This window comes from Podarcis raffonei, chromosome 16 (assembly GCF_027172205.1).
Source record: "Podarcis raffonei isolate rPodRaf1 chromosome 16, rPodRaf1.pri, whole genome shotgun sequence".
Lineage (NCBI taxonomy): Eukaryota > Metazoa > Chordata > Lepidosauria > Squamata > Lacertidae > Podarcis > Podarcis raffonei.
In genome coordinates, this window is record NC_070617.1 from 11519947 (window position 1) to 11541841 (window position 21895).

Genomic DNA, 21895 nt, shown 5'->3' on the forward strand with positions numbered 1-21895 from the left:
TTTTTTGTGTGGAGGGGAGAGAACTCTGCCTCAAATACATGATGTGTATGTAGATCACGGTTGGTTGTGGAATTATTATACTAGGGGCAATAAATAAAATAGACAAACTGACGTGGATGTGGGCACACAGGGCATTGAGGAAAGGGTTAATCTCTTGACACCGAAAATGAAGACAGCCGAGCGGCGCGGCCTTGCGCCTAATTTGCGAAGTGACGTAAAGACGCCAAGGAGCGTTCTGAACTCTTGCCACTAAAAAGCAGTCCAGACCCGTCCTCCCTCTTATAGGGGGAAAAAGGTTTGTTTTACGGAACGACCCGAAGGCATCCGGAAAAACACGAGTGGCCCTCGTCCATTTCCGGGTATGGTCAGCAGACGTCGCCCTCATTCATCCGTTGGTAGTATTGGGGGAGGGGGAAAGCTGGCCGGGGAAATCCCCGTCTCTTTCCGACCTCTTTTCCGTAAAAGCCCGAGATGCTGTAAGGAAAGGCGTATTCTTTCGACGAGCGAGAACCGGAAAAAGCCGAGGGTTTCCGAAGATTCCCGAGGGGGCTTTCCGGAGGTTCCCGAAGGACTTGAGGCTTGGCCGGCGCCGGCGCTCGCTGCGTGAGAGGGAGACGACAACGGCGGCGGGAGGCGATGAAGAGCGGCCGGGCCCGGAGTTCCTGAGGGGGCCGCGGCGGGCCGGGCCGGGAGGAGTCGAAGCGCCCCACAGGCGTCATGGCGGCCAATATGTACCGGGTGGGCGGTAAGGAAGGAGAGGGGGGCGGGGGGAGAGGGCTTTTTTTTTTTTTTGCTGTGGGGGGAAAATGGGGGAGGGGCGAGACACGAGGGGAGGAGGGGTTGCTGGCTGGAGGGGAGAATGTGAGGGGAGAGGCAGGGAACGAAGGGGAAATTAATAGGTGAGGGGGGCTAAAGGGGTTCAGCACCAGGGGTTAAAGATAGAGAGAGGGCTGGTGGGGGAGGCGGGTGTCGGGGGGTGCATTGAGGAGTTGGGGGAGGGGACCTTGTCTCACCGAGGAGGTGAGGGGGGCAGGAGGGCTAAAGGGAGGGGGGCTGGACCCAGGAAGTGGGACTAAGTTTATTTGTACAGTAATGTGAAAAGGGGGGGCTTATAAAAAAAAAGCCACCATGGGGAGTATGGTGGAGTTTTGTGTGTGTGTTTATAAAGTTAGTTGTGGGGGCTGGGTTGTGGATCAGGGGGGTTGCTGAGATGAGCAAGGAGGCTGGCTGAACTACCTAGTTTGTGGGGTAAAAGGGTTTGAAGAAATAAGGGGGATGCAAAAGAAATTGGGGTGTTTGGGGGTGTGTGAAAGCAATAAGGGGGGGTTTAGTTCCAAGCAGTGGGTTGGGGACTTGAAGGGAGGTGGTTTTGGTAAAGTGAAAAGGGGTTAGTGAAGGAGGTTGGGGGGTGGGCTGACTTTAAATTGGGGTGCTGTGGGGCATAGGGTATTCCTAAGAGGCAGGGAGGGAAGTTGTTGAATAAAATAGTTTGGGGTGGTTTGAGGTTGGTGAGGAATACATGGAGGCGCTTGGGTCTAAACAGGTTTGGGATACTGGGGGCACCAAGAGGGTTTGTTCCAAATAGTGGGATAACGTTTGGAAATAGTTTGTTTTAAGGTAATTGAGTGGAGGGAGGATTTGGGGGGGGGGCTAATACTGGAAGTGGTAAAATTAAGAAGTAGCAGGCATAGTGGTAGTGGTGGGACTTAAAAGTGCATGTGGAGCAGGGTGGCAAAAAATAGATATATGAAGGTTGGGGAATATTAAAGAGGTATAGGGAGGAAGGTGTTAAGAGGTCTAGTTTGAAGTAGTAGCACAAAGATTGGAAACCCAAGGGGTTTGTTTGTGTGAATGCACATGGATGTGTGCATATTGGAGGGCAGTGTGAAAGAATGGGTTGGGGTACTGGGGATAAGATATGGGGCTGGGCAGGGGAGTTGGGGGCATGAAAGAGTTTGGTGGAGGAATCTGCTAATTATGTGATGGATGGGGCAGGCTTAAGAATTCAAAGCCTTTGGGAAAAGGTTTAACTTGAGGAGAGGTGGCGGTTTAAGAGTCTGGCAAACCCTGGTTTGAGTTTGGAATTTGGGTGAAAGAATTTGCAAGGGGGACACTAAAATTAAAGTATGGTGGGAAACATGATAATTTCCTCTCTCCCCTGCTAAACAGTTGGCTGCAGCAAGTGAGAAGAGGGTGAGCTGTTTTCAGTCTCAGATGTGGTGGTAGAGAAGTGAGGTCCAAAAGATTGGGGTGGGTGGGTGAAACAAGACCAGATTGGTGGGAAATTGGGTGTGTGTGTGTTAAGTATTGGTAGAAATGTCAAGATCTGGTTAGTTGTACAGAGAGGTGTGAGGAGGATGTGGTTGGTTCTGGGAGAGAGTGGGAGCGAAGAAACAGATGAGGAAGGGCGTAATACACTTAGGGGCCGCACAACTTATAAGTTGAGCAAAGGGTCTTGTTGGATTTCAGCTGGGGGTAGTTTGAAGTCTGGGCCTGTCAGACTGGGGGGGCAGGGGAGGCAAGGAGAGGGGTTTGTGCGCGGAGTTAAGAACAGGATGCTAGAGAGTTGGTTTTAAGAGTCTGTGAGGTGCTGGAACCTCCATAGTCAGAAGCAATATAGATGATGGGGAGGAAAGCACTGGAGAGAGCCATTTATATGGTGCCTTCCTTACAGACTTCCGGGAGGCATCTGCTTGAGGTTTGTGATGCTGAAATAGGGTTGTAGCCAATGTTATTCCTACTCAGAGTAGACCTGTTTAATTTCATAGCAGTGACTAACAAAGGTTCATTTATTTCATTGGGTTTGCTCTGAGTACAACTTAGCTGGAAACAACCCAGTGTTTTTCATCTTTGGTCAGTTTAGAAGACTCTACCAATATATCCCCACCCCCTTGCCGTGATCAGTGCTGCTAGAATTCCCAGCGTCACAGGGCCATAGGTCAATGATAGAGGGCACAGCTTGCTTGCAGAAGGACCCAGGTTCAAAAAGTTCCGGTAGCGGGGCTAGGAAAGACACATACACACAGGGCTTTTTTTCAGCTGGAGCTCATTGGAGCTCAACTCTGGCACGTCTCAGGTGGGTGCCATTGCCATTCTAAGAGAACAAGGGAGAAGTTCATAGTCAGCTCCAGCACCTCTTTTTCTAGAAAAATAGCACGGCATATACACACTCATGTGTGTGTACACACACAGGAGAGAGAGAAACATGCTACTTGCAGTCTGATTAGATAATAAGGGGCTGGATGGGCATATGTTCAACCGTCTCCCTTTCTTTTCCTTTCACCTTCAAGCTTCTCTTTCTTGCATTTAAAGCCTGCTGCCCTCATTCCCTCCTACTCTCCTGTTCACAAGCTGTTGGACCCCTTAGTCACCTCTTCCCACTCTTAACTATCTCTTTAACCACCCTGCGACTCCCTTGGCCTGGAATATCCTCCCTCTCCCTGGTGACAATTCCCCTCTCTTCTAGGCCCCTTCTCTGAAGACTTAACAACTTCAGCCAAATGGTTGGCTGCCATCCACCCTTTGCTTGCCCTCCCATTGTTACCTGACTCTCTCTCCAAGCCTGACTCCCCCCCCCCACCGCTTCTTAATTTCTCCACCACCTCCTGTTTAATGTGGGCTGAATCTGAGTCACTCATATACTGTATTGCTTATAGTGGCTAGTACTGGTAGGAAAACAAAGAACTTATTGGTAGTGGTGGAAATAGGCCTTGTGGAAGCGCAGCAGGCAACCCAACCCTTTCTTATATGTCAGACAAATGACTGGCAACCACACCTGGGTTGGGGCTTGGCTACTCTGAAGATCAGGGATGATAGTCTCTATATAGTTATATTGTGTGGCTGGCCGGCCTTCTGCACGATGGCTTTCACCTTCAGCATTCCCATAGTGGTGATATTGGCTTACTTTTATGTGATTGTCATAAAGATTCAAATATAGTTGTGAAACACTTTAGACAGAAAGGTTTCTAGCCTTTCCCTGGCTTTAGCCACTGATAGGTATGATTTGCACCTAACAAAAAACAAACACCCTATAACTCTGTGTGGAGGCAGCCTGCCTTTTGTAGCGTGTAAGAAATATGCAGATCAGGGAAATTTGCATGTAGTGCTTCTGTTAATGATTGGGAGAAGCAGGGCACTGAAGCCTCATTCCCTCATGAGGGTTGGTGAACCAGTGTCCCTCCAAAAACTTCAGGATTACAAAATCCAATACAGTGGTACCTTGGAACTCAGATGTAATCCGTTCTGGAAGACTGTTCAACTTCTGAAACGTTCAAGTTTCAAGGAGCCAAAACATTTGAGAATGGAGCCATTCGAGTTCCAAGGTACCACTGTAATTCTCAGTGACCAACAACATCATTGGAGAGCCAAAGGTTCCCAATCCCTTCCCTAAGTATTAGAATAGATGTGAGGAACCTTTAGTCCTCCTGATGTTGCTGTATTACAATGCCTATGAGCCCCAGCATGCATGACCAATGGCCAGGGATGATAGGAGCTGCAGTTCCGCAACATACGAAGGTCCAAAGTTTCACCACACCTCCATTAGAAAATTCTGGTTTCTGCAGCTTCAGTAGGCTTTCCTCCCCCACCCAGAGCTTTCAGGCTCACCTTTTTAAAGGTTCAAATTCTGCTTGCTTTAAAAAGTGGGAAATGAAAGATGCTTATGTTCAACTCTTCGTCTTGCTGTCAAATTCCATGGGGGTACGCACAGCATAACTGCAGAGAAGTGGGAGATTCACAGCCCTGAGTGTGGGACTTCTGATGGAACGGACAGTGGGTGCTGGGGAGGGTGGGGCTGAGCTGCAGGGTGGCAAGTCTTGAGGCTGGGCCAGAGGAGAGAAGTACTGAATAGTCTTTGTCCTGGATAAAATGGGATGGGCTGACCTAGATTAGATAAATCTTCATATTTTTCCTAAGGCACTTTGATGAGTTTGATGGATATAGTATTCCTATACGCAGTACAGTGGTACCTCAGGTTACATACGCTTCAGGTTACATACACTTCAGGTTACAGACTCCGCTAATCCAGAAATAGTACCTCGGGTTAAGAACTTTGCTTCAGGATGAGAACAGAAATCGGGCTCCGGCGGCATGACAGCAGCAGGAGGCCCCATTAGCTAAAGTGGTGCTTCAGGTTAAGAACAGTTTCAGGTTAAGAACGGACCTCCGGAACGAATTAAGTACTTAACCCGAGGTACCACTGTATGTGCTTGAGCAATGGCTACTAGCTATGGTGAATGAACAGAACCTCCATGTTCAAAGGCAGTCTGCAAGGGAAGGTGGTTGCCTTTGTGACATGCTTAGAGACTTCTTAGAAGCATTCTTGTTGGCTGCTGTGGGAAATGGGATACTTTACGCAAATGGCCTTTGAAGTAAGCCAGCCAGGCTTTTCATATATTCTTGAGGTGTATCTATGACAACTCCTGGAGGTGTCAAGAGCATGGGCTGTAAATGGGGAAGTCTTTAGTTCAAATCTCAGCTCGGCCATGAACTTGCCAGGTAGTATTAAACAATCTTCCCAGCCTCAGGCCCTTATCTGTACAGCATAACAGGGATAATAGTCCTTCTGGCCTATTTTACAGAGGGGCTATCAGGATTGGTCCAATCAGGGACAGACAGAAGGTGATTGAGACCTCCTGATCGATTTCTGGGTGATTTGCAGTAGCTCAGCAAGGGTCTTTGACACTTCATTATTTAACAAAACCAGCAACAAAAAAAGCTCCCCACCTTCCCTCAAATAGGCTTCTGAAACGAGTAAAGCCTGGGGAGAAACCAGGAGCAAATTTTCATGTGAAAGGACTTGGAGGAGGTCATTTCTTACAACTTCCAGGGCTGAGCATTACCAATGCCTCCTCCACTGGCAGTGCTTTGCACCTGTTTCTAATTGGTGGACTTTGAAGGTCTCGTGTAAATAAAAAAAAGCACAGGTTGCTTGCACAACTTACCTTTGATGCACATTCAAAGCACATACTTCCCCCAAAAATAATAATCCTGTGAGCTGCAGTTTATCCCTTACAGAGCTACAATTCCCAGCACCCATAATAAATTGCAGTTCTCAGAATGTGCTTTAAAGGTATGGTGTGTACACAGCCACAGTCCTGAAGTGTACCTGCCTTGGCTTAAATAACATCCATGAAGCATTTAAAGCAGGGTTGGGGAACCTGTGGCCCTCCAGACTACAGTTCCTGCAATCCCTGACCATAGGCCATGCTGGCTAGTGTTGATGAAAGGTGGAATCCAGCAACATCTGGAAGACCACAGAGCACCCTAGGAGGGAAAAATGTTAAAACATCCACTTACATTGTTGTTTCAGGAGCCAGTGTCTCCTGAGAATATGTTCCTGCTTTCCAGCTGCTGCTGCTTCCACTCCCTCATTGCCTTTTGTTTTGCCCCTCTTACAGATTATGTCTACTTTGAGAATTCCTCTAGTAACCCCTACCTCGTCCGCCGCATTGAGGAGCTCAACAAGGTAATGACAGCACTGGTCGTGGGAGGCAGAGAGATGGGGCGGGGGGGGGTGCTGGGCTGCATGCCTTGGGGGTGCTGGACCTATTGTAGCCAAGGAAGCCAGGATATTTGGGAGCTGGGGGAACATGGGGGGTGAAGTAGGAAGCTGCTGGATGTGGTGAGGCACTTGAAAAGGATCCCGGTAGTCCCCATGACTCAGAAGCCATCAGTTTTGTGGTCTCAGACCTCTGGAGCTTTCTTCCGCTTGAGGTTACATAGGCCCCTTTCAGGTGCATGGCAAATACTTCCTTATTCCAATGGGCATTTTTAAGGTAGTGTTGATGGTTTATGGTGAGGTTTCATTCTCTGTGTTTACTTTTATGTACTTAGACTGGCTAATGATTAAGTGGTCTAGAAATGCCTTACATAAATAAGAACAAGATCTTGAGGCCACTGTTGCCTGCCCACTAATAAACAGCGTTGCCCCTCTGCTTCTACCCCCAGACGGCCAATGGCAATGTGGAGGCCAAAGTGGTCTGCCTGTTTCGACGGCGTGATATATCCAGTAGCCTCAACAGCCTAGCCGACAGCAATGCCCGTGAGTAGTGGGGTCCCTAGTGTGCTTTGCATGTTCTTTGGAGCCAGTAGCTGTGGAGTATATTTGGGTTGGGGGGGCGAGATGTTGCACCGGGCCTGTTGGGCTGGGTAGCGCGTGGGCCGTGTGTCTGGGAATGGCCTTTGGCAGCCTCTCTGGTGACACCGGCTGTGCTGGAGGAGGTTGTGGGGGAGAGGAGAGGCACAGAGGTGGATAGGGAGCTGTTGCCCTCAGGCTGGAGCAAGAGGAGGAGGGAATCCACCTCGGAAGAGAAAACAAGAGAGGAGTGTGTGAAAGGCTGCCCTACCCTCTTTCCCAGAGCAGTTGTATCTGAAAGCCCTGGGAAGCTTCTTTCTATTCTGGCAGAAGTGGAGACTTAAGCAGATTGACTTGGGGGAGGGTGTCTTTATTTCTCTCCACCTGCTTGCTCACAGATCCAAAATACAGAGCAGCAGTTAGTTGCTGGCTGTTTGCATAATACATTGACTCTCTTAAAAACTTTGGCAGGGGTCAGATAGGAGAAAAAGGTGCATGTAGGTTTGGAAACTTTATGCTTTTCTGCCGTTGGAGAAGGGCCTTTAGGGTCTTTGCGGAACTGAATCCTGGTGGTGAAGGCCAGGAGGTGACATCTGCCTCTGGCCCTTGTAAAGCCTAGCCTTCTCTGAATCCTGGCACAGTCACCAGCTGCTGAAGGGTTAACAGAAGTAGGATGGGGTGGGAGGAGCTTGCATGACTGCTTAGGGCTTCCTGGCCTCTTGGAGCAGGGGCTGTGACCTTGAGTCTGTCCAATCAGGCCAGAGGAGGAGTAGGAGGAGGAGGGCTGGTTCAAGGCTGCCTCTAATCCACAGGCCCACCTTTCCTTTGCAGAGGGTTTCCTGAGTCAAAAAGCAGGGGCGGGAGGGGAGGGTGGAGTAAGCATCCTTCAAGTCCCTCCCTGGGACTCTGCCAAGTTCTGAGAAGCAGAAGGGGGTTGGGAGAACAATGCGCCTCTTGGTGGACGCTGCTTCTTGGCTGCTTCCAGGAGGGTGGCTGTGTGTGTGTGTGTGTGTGTGTGTGTGTGTGTGTGTGTGTGTGTAGACAGAGAGAGAAACTGGCATGCAGGCACATGCTGTGTTGCTGTAGAGGGGAGCGGAAATGACGACCCTCTGACAGCAGCCAGTAGGGCACTGCTCTTTTTTCTTTTTTTTAATAAAAAGGGAAAATTTGGGTTGCTATCTTAATTCTGCTTAATTTGGGAGTAAGCCCAATTGGAGTCAATAGACTCCTGAGTAAACATGGCTAGATCTATGCTGGGAAATGATCAAAAGGTTGGAGTATCTGAGGTGCTTTAATAGTTGGGGTTTTTTGGGGGGGGATCGATTGGGTCGGGGGTCATTATAGGTGTTACAATTGGAGGAGGGAAAATATTTATCTCTTTCTCATAGTACTAGAACTCAGGAACACCCAATGAAAGTGAGGCAGTCGATTCAGGGCAGACAGAAGGCTTTTCACGCAATGTGTAATTAATTAAACGATGGAAGCCGCTGCCATAGGATGTGGTGGTGGACTACAACCAATGTGGCTTTTAAAAGAGGATTAGACAAACTTTTTTTATTATTTTAACCTTGCTCTTCAACCAGAAAAGGTTCCTAGAATAGCTTATTATTGTTTGTCGGAACAAACAGTTTGTTTTGTTTTATTATGTATTTTGTGTTCTCATTTTGTATTTTTATGTTGTGAGCTGCCCTGTGATGATGTTCAGTTGTCAGTAAGACAATCTCTGCCTCCAGGGTAACTATCTGCAAGATAGTAGACACAAGGAACAAGGGATGGGGACTAACAAGGGGTGGAAAGAAAGCTCAGGCACCAGTTCTTAAAGCTGTAGTACTTAAAACAACCAGCTGGGATGGAAACAATGTAGGGTAGCCTGATGGCATCACCCTTGCTAGGTGACTTTGTGGGAGAGCTAAAGGCAGCTGGTCTCTTGGCAGAAGTGCTTCTCTCTTCTCCCCTTGTTCTACAGCCTGGTGGACTCATAGTGGGAGAATAGGTGTATTAACTAAGCATGATACTGAGAATAGAACCTCCATGTTCAAAGGCAGTATACATGTTTGAATTTAATTTATCACCATTAGATCCAAGCCTTTCTCCAGTGAGTTCAGGGAGGCAAACCCCATTTTAAACTCACAACAGTGCTGTGATTTTAGGCTTTGGGTGTGAATGTGTGATGGAACTAGAGGCCACCCAGTGAACTTTGTGACAAGCAAGTATTAAAACCCACACTCTCCAAGTACTATGTTTTAACTATTGGCACCCTGGCTCTCAGACATTAGAGAGAAACAGGAGAGGGGCCATTGCATTTCTGCACTGCATGTGAGTTTCCATATATGTCTAACTGGTTGCCATTGGAAGCGGAGTGTTGGGTTGGATGGGCCCTTGATTTGATCCAGCAATCCGGTTTTTATGTATTTTGAAAAACCTGATTTTAGCCTTTTGAGTAGTCTCCATATTGATTTGGGATGATTGCTGGCTAAGTCAAAGGAGCCACATTTTGCAGTTTCTGGGGGAGATGGAATTCCTGGAAGTGAACACCGTTACCTTCTGCCTCTTTCACCCCAAAACAGGAGAATTTGAAGAAGAGTCCAAACAGCCTTCAGTGTCGGAACAGCAGCGGCACCAGCTAAAACACCGGGAACTCTTCCTTTCACGCCAGTTTGAGTCTCTGCCCGCTACCCACATACGGTGAGGAGAGGCTGGAGACAATTGTTATATTTGTATAACACTATTAATAAAAAAAAAGCAAACAACCATACACACACAGTTGAGAGAGCTGCTAGGCTAGACGCGGGTTCTGCTTTTCTTTGCAGGGGGAAATGCAGTGTTACGCTGCTCAACGAGACAGACATCCTCAGCCAGTACCTGGATAAAGAGGTGAGGCAGGTTGCGTAAAAAGGAATGTATGTGGCTGCTTGTAGAGTCCCAGTGTTCTGGACTTGGGATAAGAGGGTATCATCCCTTAACTCCATCAAACAGAATAGTAGGGAAGGCAGCCCCCCACTTCTGTTCTCTTTAGGCTTTGCAGAAGGAGTGAAGACATCCTCCTACCGCCAGGAACTGAAGAGACTGAGGGTTTGAAGGGTACCTCCTTTTAACTTGCCATGTCCCTTTTTCCTCCCAGGATTGTTTTTTCTATTCGCTGGTCTTCGACCCAGTTCAGAAGACTCTTCTAGCTGACCAGGGTGAAATCCGGGTTGGCTGCAAGTATCAGGCAGAGATCCCAGAGCGGTTGGCAGAAGGTGAGCAAGGAAACACACACACCCTTGATCACTGAGCAAAAAGAAAGAAAGAAAAGTACTTCCCTCGGTTGGTGGGATCATTGACAACCCCTCTCTCATACTCCCTCAGGAGAATCAGACAATCGAAACCAGCAGAAGATGGAAATGAAGGTGTGGGACCCTGACAACCCTCTTACTGACCGGCAGATTGACCAGTTCCTTGTGGTGGCTCGGTGAGATCCGGCTGGGGGGTGTTGTGGCTCCTCTTGCCAGTCTAGCTCCAGCTCCTGCGGGTCATTAACCCACCCTTTTCTTCCTTCAATGCCAGGGCTGTTGGCACCTTCGCTCGCGCCCTTGACTGCAGCAGTTCCATCCGGCAGCCCAGCCTTCACATGAGCGCGGCTGCCGCCTCCCGTGACATCACGCTGGTGAGGGGGCGAGGAGGGAGAGAAGGGCAATAGCTGTGGGTGGGGCATGACGGGTGGGGCAGGGCTGTATATTATGTATAGGTAAAAAAACAGCACCCAAGCCCTAGGTCGGGAAGAGCCAAGGGTTGAATCCATTGTCAGTTCTACTCCAATCCATGGAAGTTACTAGGCGTTACTAACTTGGATCCATCAATTACAGTAGGTCTGCTCTGTTGGATACAACCCCGAGATTTGCAAAATGGTAATTAAAAACCATGCCAATTCACTTATTTTCACAAAACTGTCTTTTTAAACAAAAAAACAAAAAACAAACAAACAGCGTGGTATAATTTATTCAGTTAAGACAGGTGAGGGACAAGGAAGTCTTCTACTGACATTTGGATCCATATTCAAACACCCCTCTAGCATTGTTTTCAAGCCTGTGTTTGCAACCATAAGGACTAGGAGCTCAATTCAAACACCACACAAAACCATAGGTTAACCATAGTTTACCACTAGAACCAACTGGTCTTTGAGCTTCCTTACTTAGAAGGAGCAAGCCATGGTTGTGAGGCTGCTTGCCTGCTCCCTGGCCCCGGCCCCAATCTGCTCAGCAGTCTGCAGAGGCCTCCAGAGGCAGAGCAGTGGCTACAATTCAGATTTGTTGATTGAGACATGGCACCAAACTATAGCACAATCTGCTTAACAAACCATGGTCTGGTTTGCTAGCCAATTGCAAGTCATGGTTTCTCAATTCAAACTTTGCGTCCAACTATTACAGCTAAGTTTCCTTGAGCTGATGTGCGGGTCTGAGATTCTGAGGAAACCCAAGTTCTGACCCTGTACTACATTCAGCAGACTGCACAATCCCAAGTCGCACAACTGCCTCCTGTTCTGTATCTCTTCTGTCCCCTTCTGTCTTGGCAGTTCCATGCAATGGATACATTGCAGCGAAATGGCTATGACCTGGCCAAGGCTATGTCAACACTGGTGCCCCAAGGAGGTCCTGTGCTGTGCAGGGACGAGATGGAGGAGTGGTCGGCTTCCGAAGCCATGCTCTTTGAGGAGGCCCTGGAGAAATATGGCAAAGATTTCAATGACATCCGGCAGGACTTTGTGAGTTGGGGCTATGAGTTGGGTGGAAAATAATGGTCAGAGTCTCCTGTGGCTCTACTTTTTACCCCCTCCCTTTCCGTTTCCCCCAAAACTGGGAAGGGTGTCTTCTCCCCCACTCTTGGAAAAGGGACATAATCATTTCTCCTCTTGATAAGCAGACAGACCCAGTTTCTAATTTGCCCCAGAACTCAGTCTTTGGGATGCTTGTAAAACTGGTATTGTGTACTGATGTGCCGTGGCACCCTGAGATGCCTTGGATGATGGTTTGGGAAGCCAGGGCAGCACCAGCCTCTGTCCGTCCTCCTTTCCTACCTCCTTTTAATAGATAGATTAGATTGCGTGTATAAGATTGATAGAAATGGCCACGCGTGGCAGAATCAAGGATAGCAATACCTACGAAGCGCACCTCACAGGAAATGTAGTTCCCAAGCCCCGCCTCCACCTTGGAGTGGGCTACACTGCCCACAGGCAGGCTGAAGGGGAGCTGCAGAAAGAATGTAGTTGGTCAAGGGAGCTGTGGACTCCGAAAGGTTGAAAACTTGGTGTGCAGAGTTCCTTCTCTTCCAGATTCCAACTGCTTCCCTAACTGTAATTCGTCCCCACCAACTGGAGGGCTGCCCGGGGTCAAATGCCGGCTCCCCCCCCAAAAAAAACTGGTGGGTTGGGCCAGTAACTGTGCGTTCCCTTGAAGTCTTGCCTTTCTTGCAGCTCCCGTGGAAGTCCCTTGCCAGCATTGTGCAGTTCTACTACATGTGGAAAACCACGGACCGATACATCCAGCAAGTGGGTGAACTGATTTCTGCAGAGCTTTTGGGGTTTGGCAGCGAGGGGGGAAGGGACCGTGGCCAGGGTGGGAGAGTCCTGTTCCTTGCCCAGAGGCTGCACCTGCCTGTGGACCACCCCCCAACCAAGTGGCCTTGATAACGTGGGACTCAGGCAGAGACCCTGCGAAAGGCAGCACGTCTTGACCTTCCCACTTTCTTCTTTTCCTTACAGAAAAGGTTGAAAGCAGCAGAAGCTGACAGCAAGCTGAAGCAGGTGTACATCCCCACCTAGTGAGTATTCCCCACCCACCTCAGGGACCAGCAGGGACAGATGCGTCCAGAGTTCAGCCTGGCCTCTTTAACAGCATTTGTCTTCTTCCCCCATCCCTTCCACACCACCCAGCACAAAACCCAATCCAAACCAAATCATCTCTGTGGGCTCCAAGCCTGGCATGAACGGGGCTGGCTTCCAGAAGGGGCTGACCTGCGAGAGCTGTCACAGTGAGTACCTGCGGGGGGGGGGGCATTGTATATCTGAGGACAGGGAAATGGCACAAGCACAGTGCAAATTGGTTTCTGTTCATCAGTGGTAACTCTGACAACAGCGTTGCAGTGTTTCACTCAGTGTGGGTGGGCTCTGTGTTGGCTCACCCACCTGAGTTATTTGCCTCCGAACCTGGGGTGGGGGGAGAGAGAGAGGATCTAGGGCAGGGGTCTGCAACCTTTAAGACAAAAAGAGCCACTTGGACCCGTTTCCGAAGAAAAAAAAACTGGGAGCCACAAAACTCGTCATTATAAAAATAACTTTTTTGTCACTTTTTTATTATTTCTTTGTTTGACCCCTCAGAATTACTCCTCCTCATAGAAATAAACATTAAATTAACAAGTTACCTTTTTGTGTGTGTGTGTTCTTCACTCCCCTTCAAAACAGTGACCAGTGTACATGCCCCCTTTCAATGCAGTGACCAGCGTATATGTCCCTTACAATGTAGCGGGCGGGCGGGAAGGTGACGTCGGGACGGTGCGTGACTATCGCACGCACTGCCCCCATGCGACGTCGCAGCCAGTACAGCGCCCGCCACAGTGGGGAGTGTCGGGGCGCACAATGCGCCTCCTCCCCTCGCTAGTATCCGCCCCGGAGCCGCGGCGAAGTTGTAAAAGAGCCACATGCAGCTCCGGAGCCGCGAATTGCAGACCCCTGACCTAGGGTTTCACCTGTCTGAGTCCATGACTGCTCTGCCTCCCTTTTGCCCCACAGCCACCCAGTCAGCACAGTGGTATGCTTGGGGTCCCCCCAACATGCAGTGCCGCCTGTGTGCCTCCTGTTGGATCTACTGGAAGAAATACGGGGGCCTGAAGACCCCGACACAGCTCGAGGGAGCAGCCCGCAGTGTCACGGTAAAGTCTGCTCTAGTATCGCTAGTCCCTGATTTGAACCTGAAGTATAACATTTGCTGTCTTCACCGAAGCCTCTAAAATTGCTATATTCTTCTGGGTTCTACCTGTAATGGCTACTAGCAGCAGCAAATTTAACAGTGAAGGGGACTTTGCTCAGAGGGTTTCCTGGCCACATCGTTCTTATCTCTCCATGAAAGCAGCTTTGCCCAGGAACAAATGGTTGGCTTTTTAGATTTTGATACCACATTGGCAGGTGGTACAGTGCTGGCCTCTTTTTGTAATGTTGTCATTGACATAGCTGGCATCTTGCCACATGCTGGTTCTTTCCTATTCCCTTTACTTTTGGGGGGGGCATCCACTTTGCAAGCTGAGCGGGGATCTCACCATATTGCCCCCTTCTCCCGTTTTCCAGGAGCCACACTCCCGGGGCCACATGTCTCGGCCAGAAGCCCAGAGCCTCTCTCCCTACACGACCAGCGCCAACCGGGCCAAGCTTCTAGCCAAGAACCGGCAGACCTTCCTGCTGCAGACCACCAAGCTGACCCGCATTGCACGCCGCATGTGCCGGGACATCCTGCAGCCGCGCCGGGCTGCCCGTCGTCCATACGCACCCATCAACGCCAATGCCATCAAGGCAGAGTGTATGTTTTGTGTGTGTGGTTGAGAAGGGCTGCTTGGAACAACAGAGGAGCTGGCGGATCTCATTCCTGTTGTTTGCTCTCCCCTCCAGGCTCTATCCGGCTTCCCAAGGCCGCAAAGACGCCCCTCAAAATTCACCCTCTGGTGCGGCTTCCACTGGCTACCATTGTCAAGGAGCTAGGTAAGGAGACTGGGGTTGGACTTATGTCTCACATCTCTTGACGTTGACATCTCTCCAAATCACAATTATTGCCACAGGTTTGTGCACTCCTTTCTCACGTATGAATTCCCCTCTCCTTTCTATGGCTTTGCTGTGATGTTCAAATCAAGCAAAAATATGATTGGGATTAACTGGGATTTCCTCCAAACCATGATTTGCAGACAATCCTGACTTTCTGTGAATTCCAAATCATGGGACATAAGAAGGAATTGCGTACACCCCCACCAAGCAGTCCCCAACCCATTTGAAGATTGTGTCCCTGAGTTGCTGGGAATTGCAAGTGGGGAGAGTTGCTATTGCACTCAGCTTCCGCTTGTGGGCTTCCTTATGGGCATTTGGTTGCCCACTGTAAAAACAGGATGCTGGACTATATGGGCCATTGGCCTGATCCAGCAACCAGGCTCTTAGATTCTTATGATGTAGGTCTGGTGTCTTGGAATAGGAGAGAGAGGAAGCTTTGGCCCAAACAAGCTAGTTTCTCCTTCAAAAACATCAGATGTTTATAAAAAAACATATCTCCAAAAAATGGGAAGCAAGACCACTGGGGGAAAGCCTGTGTTTCTCTTCAGAAGTTGCCCACCTAAGACAATGCTCTTGTTCTTCCAGCTGCACAGGCTCCCCTGAAACCAAAAACCCCTCGAGGCACCAAGACGCCCATCAACAGAAACCAGCTGACCCCAAACCGAGGCTTGGCTGGCATCGTGGGCAAGCGGGCGTACGAGAGTGTGAGTGCCGCTGGGCTCTGGAAGGTGGGCATCGAAGGGCGGCGGTAGCATTTGGGTGTGATTGAGTGCGATGTTATGGAGACCTTGGGCAGGGAGAAGGGGTGTAATAGCAGCAGGCATAGTAGAGAGTGTCAAAGGATTGTATCCAGTGTTAACCCCACTCAGAGTGCACCTGTTTAAATGAATGAACACAACCAAATTGGTTCCAATGAAATCAGTGAGCCTTCTCTAAGTGGAGCTTGGGTGGGTACCACCTTACAGTTCTGAAAGTTTATTTTGTGTGCTTGTGGGAGGGGGAGACCCACACATTTGAAACCCTAAAAGGGGCAGAAAAGGTAAATAATATTTTTAAAAAACAAACTGCAAAATGGTTATTGTTCACTGTGGCTGATGCTACTTAAATTTCCCATAACTCCTTTTTCTTTTTCTCTTTGGGAGAGAAGGAATATGTTGTTTCTGGGGGGTCTTTGTTCTTTCTGGGCCTGCCCCTCTCTCTCTCTCTCTCTCTCTCTCTCTCTGTAAGTTCCTCTCTGTAGTTGGTGGGGAGGATGGGTAGCCAGTTTCCCCCAGCCAGGCAGCATAAGACTCCCCCTCCCATTTTGGGGCAGGGTGAGACTGACACAGGATGGAGGGGGAGGGCGGGAGCCAGCAAGAGGTGGACACTGCCTTTGGGGTTTCCTCTCGCTGATAGCTCTATGTGCGACTGGGTGCAGGTGGCAGGGGGCGGGCTCCCCTTCTCAGCCAACGGGCGGCCCATGACTTCCGGAATGAGGTCGAGCACTCAGCCTGCCATCAAGCGTCAGAAGCTGAACCCGGCCGACGCCCCCAACCCAGTCGTTTTTGTGGCTACCAAGGACACCAGGTACTGGGGAAGGGATTTAAAACCAAAAAAATGCAGTTGGGGTGAGCAGGAAGGCGATGGAAAGGGTGGCGCAGTGGGCAGGGTGTTTAGCTTATCCCTTCTCTGGCACAGGGTTGGTACTGGCCTCTTCTGTTCAGGGCTCCTGCCTCAGATATGGAGTTTTGTGCCAGTTTTCTTATCAGGAGCAAACAAATAAAAAATGGAATTCCCTTCCCTCCCCGCAAGTCCTGACAGCTATTGCTGTGTGCTACATAATGTCCTTGGGACATTTACCCACTTAACCACCCCTCTTTTCTGCAAGAACTCTGGGCGCAGAGAGATGCTCCACTCTTCCAGGCGGTCAAGGGCCCTAGGGCAAGAGATAGCAACCCAGCCTGTAATTCACCTGGGAAATTTTAGTCAGGTTGTTGCACAATAGTGGATTCTCTCTCTCCTCCACCTTTCTGCCACAAACAGGGTGTGATTAACGTGCAAAGAAATGTAGATTTTACTTGATTTGTTTGTTACATATTTTTTGGGTTTTCATTAAATTCTGGAGATTTTAGATAAGAGTGTCAGGTGCCAAAAGCTCAGAAGGAAATATGCACGAGGCCCCAGTGTATGCTTCTGCTGTTCCCCATTGCACCAACAAGGTCTAGAAAATGGCCCTTCTACATTTTAAAATGGATGCAAAGAAGTTCAGAAACCCAGGCATGTGGAAGTATGTCCCTCCTAGCCATCATACACAGCTTCTGTCGCAGAAGCAACAACCTATGCCTCATAATTGTTTGTGCCCAAGGCACAATCTTTCCCTTTTTTTTTAAAGGTTTTGTTTTCAGAAATGGCAGATGCTACAAGTTGTGTAGCTTTGACACTGGCAACAAGGTTTTATAAACCCTGTCCGATGCTGTTTAGAGACAATCCCAATCTCAGGCCAGAGCTGCAGTTGAAGGGAAAGGGAGTTTAAAAAATACAAGCGGCAATAGGTGCTGGGAGGGGTTGAAATAAAATATTGTTTATGGGCCCCACAAAAACTGGACAGGCCAGGTGTAGGGGTTGATTCTGGCGCTGCCCTGCCAGGCTGCTCACTGCGTCTTCCATCATCTTCTGAGGCGCTGCATGCACCACACGGCCTGTCCTCTTTGGTTAGGCTCTGCAGTGTTTGTGCCCCTGACGCCCTGCGCCTCTTCTGCTTTCCTTCCCCTAGGGCGCTCCGCAAGGCCCTGAGCCACTTGGAGATGCGCCGTGCTGCCCGCCGGCCCAACCTGCCGCTCAAGGTGAAGTCGGTGCTGCCCCTCCGGCCTGTGGCGGCTCCTCTGGTACCCGTACCCCCAGCCCATCCTGCCAGCACCAGCGAACCCATCATCCTGGAAGACTGAGTGCTGTCGCTTCTCTGGCGCCCCCTCTAGGATCCTTGTAGCCATCTCACCCGACACCAACACCCCTTTCCCGCCTCCAAGGCCTGTCTGGCAGAGAGAACTTCAGAGCTCCAGTTGCCAAGCGTTTGCTGGGATTGGGCAGGCGGGAGGGGGGCATCTCTTTCCTTTCCCCCCCCCGCAAAGTTGGATACTGGACATCCTTCATTTCCCCCCTTTTTATATATATATGTATTTTTTAATTTCCACGTTTCCCCTTCCTTTTTTTACCCTCCCCTAACAATTCAGACTTGCGCACAAAGCTGGCCACTTCCCTCCCCTCCCCATGGCAGCACTGTAAATGCAAGTTGTGCCCTCTTCTGTGTGTGTGTGTTTGGGGGTCAGGGTGGAGAAGACTGTAGGGATGGCATGGACTTGGGGAAATACAGAACCCCTTTCAGAGTGACTTCCATTCCACCCCTGCAGCTGTTTTTCCTTCTTCTTTTTTTGTCTCTATGTCTCCCCCCCCCCTTTTTTTTTAAAAAGTTGCCCTCTGGTCCCAAATACCCATGTATCTGGGAAAAGAGGGGCAGCCCCAGCTGTCTGTAAACATGGCTACCCTTGCCCCTCCCCTCAAGCCTTTGACAAGCCCATTTTTTGTACATGGTTTGGAGAGGAAAAAAAAGTCAGGTTTTTTTAAGTCAACCTCTTACTGGTTCTTATAGCAACAAAATAAATAAATGCTGTTTTCTTCACACCTTCCTCTCCTCTCTTTTTTTCCTTTTGCGTGTGAGGGAGCTTGTTTGGGGAAAACTTGGTGCATGTGTGTTGCTCCTTACAGGGACGAAGGGTTTCACTTTATTGCCTTGTGTTAAGAGTGGATAGCCTGGACCTACATAGGTTATGCCCCTCCCCCTCCTTTCTCCCTTTGGGAACTGGTAGGCAGGAAAACCTGGAATGGCCCTTCTAAATTTTGCAGATGCAGGGAAGAGAACATCACTCACTTCTTAGATAAGGCACACAGATAAAGTAAGAGAATTAGCTTTTTGTCCTTGAATTATCCACTGGTACTTGCTGAGCACAGGATAGAAAGTATCAGGGAGGCTCTCATAGACTCAGTATGTTCACAGTCTGTTAAAAAACACCTGTGCTTTTCAGAGACTTGTCCTCCCAGTGTAACGACTCCGGCTTCAACACTGGAAAAACACTTGGAGGCTCAATTTAACTTTTCATTTCAATGGAAATAAGTCCTCACTTTTACCATTTTCATCCCTGCCATGTTGTTGTGGGCCCTAAAAAAATTCAGTTATCTCATGCAAGAGGATGGTGCAAACGGCACTGCCTTTCCGCTCTTAGCCCAGACAGTCTTCTAAGGCAAATCCCTTCTCTGACAGGCCCTACAGCTCTCTGCTAATCTCCCATCTCAGTCCTCATCTGGGATTAAACTATTTAGATTATAGAAATGCCCGTAGACTTAACGTCCGTTCTGGTTGCGAAAGGCATAAAATGCACAGCGGCTTTTCAGGAACATTGGGAACCTTTCCTGCTGAAGACAGGCTGTAGCGATGGAAGGGTGGGGGAGTGAGATCTTCAGGAAATCAAGAGACGCAGCATGGGGCCGGTGCTGGAGGAACAGGAAGCCATGCAGAGCCAGGGGGTTGTGCCATCTCCCGCCCCTGCTTTCTTACCCAGCATAACCCACGTGTTTCCTACTCATAACTGTACTGGTCTCTGGAGTGAGGATTTGAAAGTTTCAGAATGAAGGGGGAGTTGGCTATGACTGGTGACATAGTAACCCGAATCCCTCATGAATTGTCACAAGTTTGGCAACCTACATGTTTGGGCTTTGTACTAAACCACATTCTGGGACCCTGAGGCCCCTTTCCTTTCCAGGGGCCTGCGTCATCTGGAGCAGGGATTTCTAAACTTCTTTCCTCCACGAACCACTTGAAAATTGCTAAGGGTATCTGTGGACCATCTAATGTTACCATTGTGCCTCTTGTAGCAATTGTAATGTGCTGTGCTAGCTGCCTTAGGAATTTCATTTTGTATTTTTATTGATTTTATTTCTTATACAATAAAATACAGTATTCCACAGAATTCAGACTATAGTACAGTAAAATGAAATATGAGCTTTTGCATACTTTCTCCCTTCTCTCACACTGAACCAACCTTGTGGGGCAATGGGAGCTTTGAGGATTAAGTGCAAGATTTAGTTCTAGGAAAGCTGAGAGGATTGAAGGTTGCTAAAACAAAAGTAGGTGCCAGTAAGAATATCAGAAGAGCATTGCTGGATCAGTCAGAATGGCCCATCTAGTCCAGCATCCTGTTCTCACAGTGGCCAACCAGAGGCCTCAAAGGGAAGCCCACAAGTGGGACCCGAGTGCAAGAGTTCTGCAGTTTCCAATACAGTGGTACCTTGGGTTACATATGCTTCAAGTTACATACCCTTCAGGTTACAGACTCCGCTAACCCAGAAATAGTGCTTCAGGTTAAGAACTTTGCTTCAGGTTGAGAACAGAAATCGTGCTCTGGCAGCGCGGCAGCAGCGGGAGGCCCCATTAGCTAAAGTGGTGCTTCAGGTTAAGAACAGTTTCAGGTTAAGTACAGACCTCCGGAACAAATTAAGTACTTAACCCGAGGTACCACTGTAACTGGCATTCAGGACACCGCCTGCAGTTATCTATGATGGCAGTGGGTTTATTCAAAGCGAGGGCCAGATTCCCTTCTGGTGTGGCAGGAATATACCAAAGGTGGGCAGCAGCAGAGGCAAAAGTGAGCAGAGCAATGGAGGTTAATGGTACCTTTGTATAGGCAATAATGGGAGTAAAGGCCTCTGCAGCCTTCCCAGGGCTTGAATTTCCTGTTTGCGACCCGGCGGCAGTAGTACCAAGAATTCTGTCTTAACTTGCCCAGGACAGAGAACCCCTCACATGCCTGAGGCTTCCTCAGCCTTTGGCTGCTTCGCTAAGCTACCTTAATGGTGTGAGTGTGCAGCTGGAAGCTGCCATTGTGCTCCAAGTTGTTTTAAATGCCGGGAACTTATAAAGGGTATGGGCCCTTTCCCAAAAGAGCTGCCCCACTATGAAATCCGGGCCTCCGCAACTTCTGTAAAAGGAACCACCAACTATTACCCATGAGCAAGCAATGCCAGAGGCCTGCAGGTAGCAGGTAAAAAGGTAAAGGTGCCTCTGACCGTTAGGTCCAGTCGCGGACGACTCTGGGGTTGCGCACTCATCTCGCTCTATAGGCCGAGGGAGCCAGCATTTGTCTGCAGACAGCTTCTGGGTCATGTGGCCAGCATGACAGCTGCTTCTGGTGAACCAGAGCAGCGCACGGAAACACCCTTTACCTTCCTGCCGGAGTGGTACCTATTTATCTACTTGCACTTGGACGTGCTTTTGAACTGCTAGGTGGGCAGGAGCCGGGACCGAGCAACGGGAGCTCACCCCGTCGCAGGGATTTGAACTGCCGACCTTCTGATTGGCAAGCCCTAGGCTCTGTGGTTTAGACCACAGCGCCACCCGCGTCCCCACAGGTAGCAGGTAACAGCCATCTATTCAGAACATTTTTAAACTGGGCAATTCCTCACAACACACTGTTGATACCTTTCATATCACCCTTTGCTGACCTACTGGCAATACCTATTTTAACTATCCTTCTGCACCACGGCTACTTTGTAACCCAGGATGGGGGAACCCAAGGACTTCTCTAGGTACACCTTGGGATGTCTCCCTAAGCCACAAACCTTCCCCAGCCTCAGTAGCTCCTGCTTGGGCGTTTTTGCTTGCTTGGAATGTCATTGCACTGTGAAAATGCTTGCTTACCAGGACAGAGAGATGTTGGAATGGGCGGTCCCACCCATTTGTGTCTGCAACAGAGTTACTTCCTTTGTTACCTTAATGGCCCACACTTAGAAGGCTATTACCTCACCTGGAAGCTAGCCTGGCTATTCCTGGAATTGAAGCCCTGCTGGATCCAGAAGTTAGAATGGCGCTCAGGCATACAATTTACCCCGCCAAAACTCTTAGCAATACATACACAAATACGTGAAGGGGAATAACATGTGTAAGGAATCTAATATGAGGTAGTTTTGTGGGGGCTATGTAGGTGCAGAAATGGAAGAGCTCAATGGAA

General features: G+C 49.2%; 1 protein-coding gene across 4 annotated transcripts; it reads left to right on the forward strand.

Moving 5' to 3' along the window:
- Nucleotides 1-542: 542 nt before the first annotated feature.
- On the forward strand, nucleotides 543-18515 carry MTA2 (metastasis associated 1 family member 2). Of its 4 annotated transcripts, none has more exons than XM_053368372.1 (18): nucleotides 543-745; nucleotides 6399-6466; nucleotides 6949-7042; nucleotides 9643-9760; nucleotides 9886-9949; nucleotides 10197-10314; nucleotides 10424-10526; nucleotides 10622-10721; nucleotides 11628-11816; nucleotides 12525-12599; nucleotides 12813-12871; nucleotides 12984-13081; nucleotides 13839-13978; nucleotides 14391-14619; nucleotides 14709-14798; nucleotides 15444-15586; nucleotides 16276-16424; nucleotides 17611-18515. In XM_053368372.1, the coding sequence occupies exons 1-18, from the start codon at nucleotides 718-720 to the stop codon at nucleotides 17780-17782; spliced, it is 2037 nt and encodes a 678-aa protein (XP_053224347.1). In that variant the 5' UTR covers nucleotides 543-717; the 3' UTR covers nucleotides 17783-18515. The 4 variants fall into 4 exon arrangements, with proteins under 4 accessions (XP_053224347.1, XP_053224348.1, XP_053224349.1 ...); XM_053368373.1 differs by having other exon boundaries at nucleotides 545-745; nucleotides 15444-15562; XM_053368374.1 differs by lacking the exon at nucleotides 16276-16424 and having other exon boundaries at nucleotides 545-745.
- The last annotated feature ends 3380 nt before the right edge of the window (nucleotides 18516-21895 follow it).

What these genes read in the sequence shown, in the direction of transcription:
- MTA2 (XM_053368372.1), top strand. Translation starts at nt 718, where the DNA reads ATGGCGGCCAATATGTACCGGGTGGGCG. An exon ending in GCCAGTACCTGGATAAAGAG is followed by an intron (nt 9,950 to 10,196) that starts GTGAGGCAGGTT and finishes TTTTCCTCCCAG; the next exon opens with GATTGTTTTTTCTATTCGCT. An exon ending in CCTCCCGTGACATCACGCTG is followed by an intron (nt 10,722 to 11,627) that starts GTGAGGGGGCGA and finishes CTGTCTTGGCAG; the next exon opens with TTCCATGCAATGGATACATT.